The sequence below is a fragment of the Astyanax mexicanus genome, chromosome 22 (genome assembly GCF_023375975.1).
Source record: "Astyanax mexicanus isolate ESR-SI-001 chromosome 22, AstMex3_surface, whole genome shotgun sequence".
In the NCBI taxonomy this organism is placed as follows: Eukaryota; Metazoa; Chordata; class Actinopteri; order Characiformes; family Acestrorhamphidae; genus Astyanax; species Astyanax mexicanus.
The window spans coordinates 3,889,710-3,894,145 of NC_064429.1; the positions used below are offsets into that span (position 1 = coordinate 3,889,710).

The 4,436-nt window shown below is 39.4% G+C and overlaps 1 protein-coding gene across 1 annotated transcript; it reads right to left on the reverse strand.

The window, feature by feature from the left end:
- Positions 1-1,485: 1,485 nt before the first annotated feature.
- LOC111197433 (chemerin-like receptor 1) lies at positions 1,486-4,161 on the reverse strand. The gene has a single exon (XM_049470557.1). The coding sequence runs from the start codon at positions 4,154-4,156 to the stop codon at positions 3,128-3,130; it is 1,029 nt and encodes a 342-aa protein (XP_049326514.1). The 5' UTR covers positions 4,157-4,161; the 3' UTR covers positions 1,486-3,127.
- Between the last annotated feature and the right edge of the window lie 275 nt (positions 4,162-4,436).

The window sequence follows — 4,436 nt, forward strand, 5'->3', positions numbered from 1 at the left end:
TCACACATTCACTGTGGCATTGTTTCAATAAGCTTCTTCAGTGTCACACAATTTATTTCAATCCAGTGTTGCTGGATTAATTTTTCAGCAAGATCTTGCAGCAGCAGCATTGATGATGGTAGAGTCTGACCACTGCACAAAGCAGCTCTTCTCCATCCAGCACATCCCAAAGATTCTCAATGAGGTTAAGATCTGGACTCTGTGGTGAACTCTCTCTCAATCCATGTGTGAAAATGATGATGATCTCATTCTCCCTGAACCCTGAACTCTTTCACAATTCCAGACCCATTAATCCTGACATTGCTGAACCAAGACCTGACCAACTGTGTATGTGGCTGTGTATGTGAGCACAGTTTGCTGTTAAAGTTAAAGTTGTCTTCTCTGGGCACAAGCTGATTTACAACAGACTGAGGTAAAATGAGTTGCAAAAGTATTCTGAACTTTTCAACCTTTTGCCACATTTCAGGCTTTAAACATAAGGATATTAAATTGTAATTTTTTGTGAAGAATCAACAACAAGTAGGACACAATTGTGAAGTGGAACGAAATTTATTGGATATTTAAAACTTTTTTTAGAAATAAAAAACTGAAAAGTGGGGCGTGCAATATTATTCAGCCCCCTTGCGTTAATACTTTGAAGCGTCACCTTTTGCTGCGATTACAGCTGCAAGTCACTTGGGGTATGTCTCTATTAAACTTCTCCACAACAGTATCTCAGACCTGCTTGGTGCGTTCCTTGGTCTTCATGGTGCTCTCTGCACTTTAAACAGAACTCTGAGACTCTGATCACAGAGCAGGAGCATTTATAAGGAGACTTGATCACACACAGGTGGATTCTAGTAATCATCATCAGTCCTCACTGAACGTGCACTGAAAGTTAACCCTTGTGTGGTGTTCGGGTCCACTCAAACTCATTGGCATTGGCTCATTTTTTGTGAAAAACATATATCAAAACACATTTTCGATAAACACAAACTGTACACCCCCCCCCCACACACACACACATTTATATTACATACAGTATGTTTGGCCAAGGGCTAATAAACATTGCTTCATTTGTAAATTTGAAACTAAACAAATTTCCTACTCATATCTTGAGTTTAATTCATTTTCTTTTACATTTTATTAAAAAAACTAATAAAAAAAGTAGCACTTTTTGAAAGAAATGTAACATAAGAAAGGTAAAGGGCAAATATTAACCATGTAAGCTGTTTATATTGCTTGCAATTTAGGTGAAGCAAGCATGTGTAAAGCATTTTAATGTAGAATTGCTTAATTTTGCTGAATTAAATACAAGTAACAAAGTAAACGAGTAACAAAAATATGAAAACCACACAAGGGTTAATGGGCTGTGTAATATTGCACACCTCACTTTTCAGTTTTATATTTCTAAAAAAAGTTTAAAATATCCAATAAATTTCGTTCCACAATTGAGTCCCATTTGTTGTTGATTCTTCCCAAAAAAAAATACTATTTCATATTTTTATATTTGAAACCTGAAATGTGGCAAAAGCTTAAAAAGTTCAAGGGGGCCGAATACTTTTGCAAGTCACTGTGCAACAGTTGATGAGAGCAAAATGTATTAACTGATTAAAATCTGAGTAAAAACTCTTAAAGCTGTTTAACTGTGAGAACTAAAGACATCGTAAGACCTGCAGTAAATGTCACAAACTCAGTTAGTGAATCATGAGCAGTAAAAGCCCCAGCTCTGTCAGCTGCTTCAGTACAGATCTGTACAGCTGCAGGGGATTTTCCTATGTACCATGAGGGACTGACTTTTCAGTAAATCAGTTTACCACAGACGTGTAGATCTTGTGATGGCTTTAGTTTTTGCAATAGAAAAGCACATCCTCTTTTACAGTCCTCCTCACTCTGTGATTACTAGGGGTGTGATGAGATCTCGTGGCACGAGATCTCGCGAGATTAAACGTGACGATATTTCTCGTCAAGCTTTAACCTGTCTCTCGGGAAAAAAAGTTTAGTGTGGACTTTTTAAGCGGGATCTGGCAACACAACACGTTCTGTTTGTGGTGTATGCGGGAGGGGGTGGAAGAGATACGTTCTGTCATTACTAGCCCACCGCGCTCCGCAAAACCAGCAAGCTGATTGGCTGTTTCTCCTGAGAAAAAAAATATTTGGGGCTTTCATTTGGGGCCCCCTTTAGTGCAGCGCCCCTATGCGTCACTAAGGCTGCATACCCCTCTTTTTAAGTTGTATGTCTGGCTGCATTTTGGCTCCAGTGGAAACAATAAACGGTAACAGAGTGACCAACAAGACACAAACCATATGTAAATACTGTAAGTAAATCCTACACGTGACTGTTTCATAGGCAGCTGTACTAATCCCTTAGCTCTGTACTTTAAGTAATTATAAAGCACTGCATTTAATGGTTGTTAATCACTCTATATATATTCAGCACAGTCAAAAGTTTGGATATTTCCCCCCTAATTATAAGTGAATACTAAAGTCATCCAGACTATGAAGGAACACATAAGGAATGTAGTAACTTAAAAGTGTTAAACAAACCAAACTACTCTGTGAAGAAGCATTTAGGTGTGAAGCTGTTAACTTGTGGTTTCTAAAGCTGAAAACTCTGATGACTTATCCTGTACAACAGAGGAAACTCTTGCTCTTCCTTTGCTGAGGTGGTCCTGATGAGGGCCAGTTTCATCATAACGTTTTTGATGATCTGCTGATCTGATGATTTGATGATGGTGACTGCACTTGAGGATACTTTGAAAGCTCTTGAAGTTTTTCAGGTTGACTGACGTTCATTTTTTTAAGTATTTTTTTTAGCTCTATAATGTGGATTAGAACATTACTGAAATAGAGCTAATCACTGTGTCTTACCAACTCTACCTCTTCACAACTTTAAAACTGCTGCTCTCAAACACATTAAATAAGGCAAAAAATTAAGCCTTGACTGAGAAAATGCTAAAATGTACAAAGCGGTCATCTAAGCAAGAGGTGCTACTTTGAAGAATGTCAAATATAAAACGTATTCTGGCTTGTGTAACACTGTATTTAACACGGTACTGTCTCTTCAAAGGGAACATGGCCAAGAAGCTTATATTAGAACTGATGCTTGTTGGAATAAGCCTTTATAAAATAATCTTTTAACAGTCACTCAGTGAACACTGGTTGAAAGGTTGGTTTCTCCAGAGTTGGTGACCGTGGAGCCTCGTTGTCTGTATTGGCTCTCATCCTCCCGGATTGCGTTCTCAATCTTGGTCAGAACTGAGTAACACTGCTTCTTAAAGTCCTTCCCCATGAAGGTGTAAAGAAACGGGTTGAGGCAGCTGTTAGCGTTGGCAAATATGACACAAACTGTAAGTGCTTTTTCAGTAAAACCCCCATATTTCTCATAATTAAGGTCCAACAAAGCAACAATGTGAAAGGGCAGCCAGCAGATTAAGAAAGCAGCGATCAGCACCGTCATGATCTTGAAAGGCTTTAGGGATTTCGCCATCTGGTTGGATTTGAGTTTTCGTATGATGATGAAATAACAGAAGATTATAATCAGAAACGGGATCATGAACCCAAAAACAAACCTGCACACCACATCAGTAACTTGCTGTTGATCATTCTCGTAATTAGTGAAACAGACAGTTTGCATATAGTCAGCATCATATTCAATGTCCAGGTAAATCGCTGACGGCAAGCTACACACTGCAGAGGTGATCCAGGCCAGCAAGACGATCACAGAGGCCTTTCTGGTGGTGCGGTGGTTCTGCGCCCACACTGGAAACATCACGACCACACAGCGGTCCACACTGATGATGACGAGGAGGAAGATGCTGCTGAACCAGTTAAAGTACATGTTGAAAAAAATGAACTTGCACATGAAAAGTCCGAAGATCCAGTCATTTTTAACCACATGGACAATACCGACGGGCAGAGTGCAGCAGAACAGGACATCAGACAGGGCCAGACTCAGGTACCAGGTAGAGTTGATGGACTTCTTTATCTTAAACCCAGCGATCCAGATCACCAGACCATTTCCAACCACACCCAGGATGAAGATGAGCGCATTTGCTAATGAATAGAAAATGCAGCCGCCATCGCAGTAGAACGGTGGAGCCGTGGTCATGTTTGAGCTGTTTTCATAGTTAGTAAAGTTAGTAGTTTCCATCATTGGGATTGGGGTTGAGTTCATGATGACTCTTGACCCTGTAAAAGAAACAGAATGATCATAATTCCTCTAATTTATAATAACCCATTAAACCCAGTACTCAGGCCCTTACTTCAGTTTACACTCTAAACTACACTAAAAACATTACTGACAGTACGAGCATCAGTTTCATAAAACCTGAAACAGGACCACAAAATGTGCTACTTTACCAAATGTTAACCACAAAATTCCTGTTGGTTTTGCATCAGGGCTCAGATTAATAATGGATTATTAATAACTGTGAGTCAGTGTGTTAAAGAAGCAC

Excerpts from the sequence above, each read along its gene's own strand:
- LOC111197433 (XM_049470557.1), bottom strand. The coding sequence starts at position 4,156 with ATGAACTCAACCCCAATCCCAATGATGGAAACTACTAACTTTACTAAC.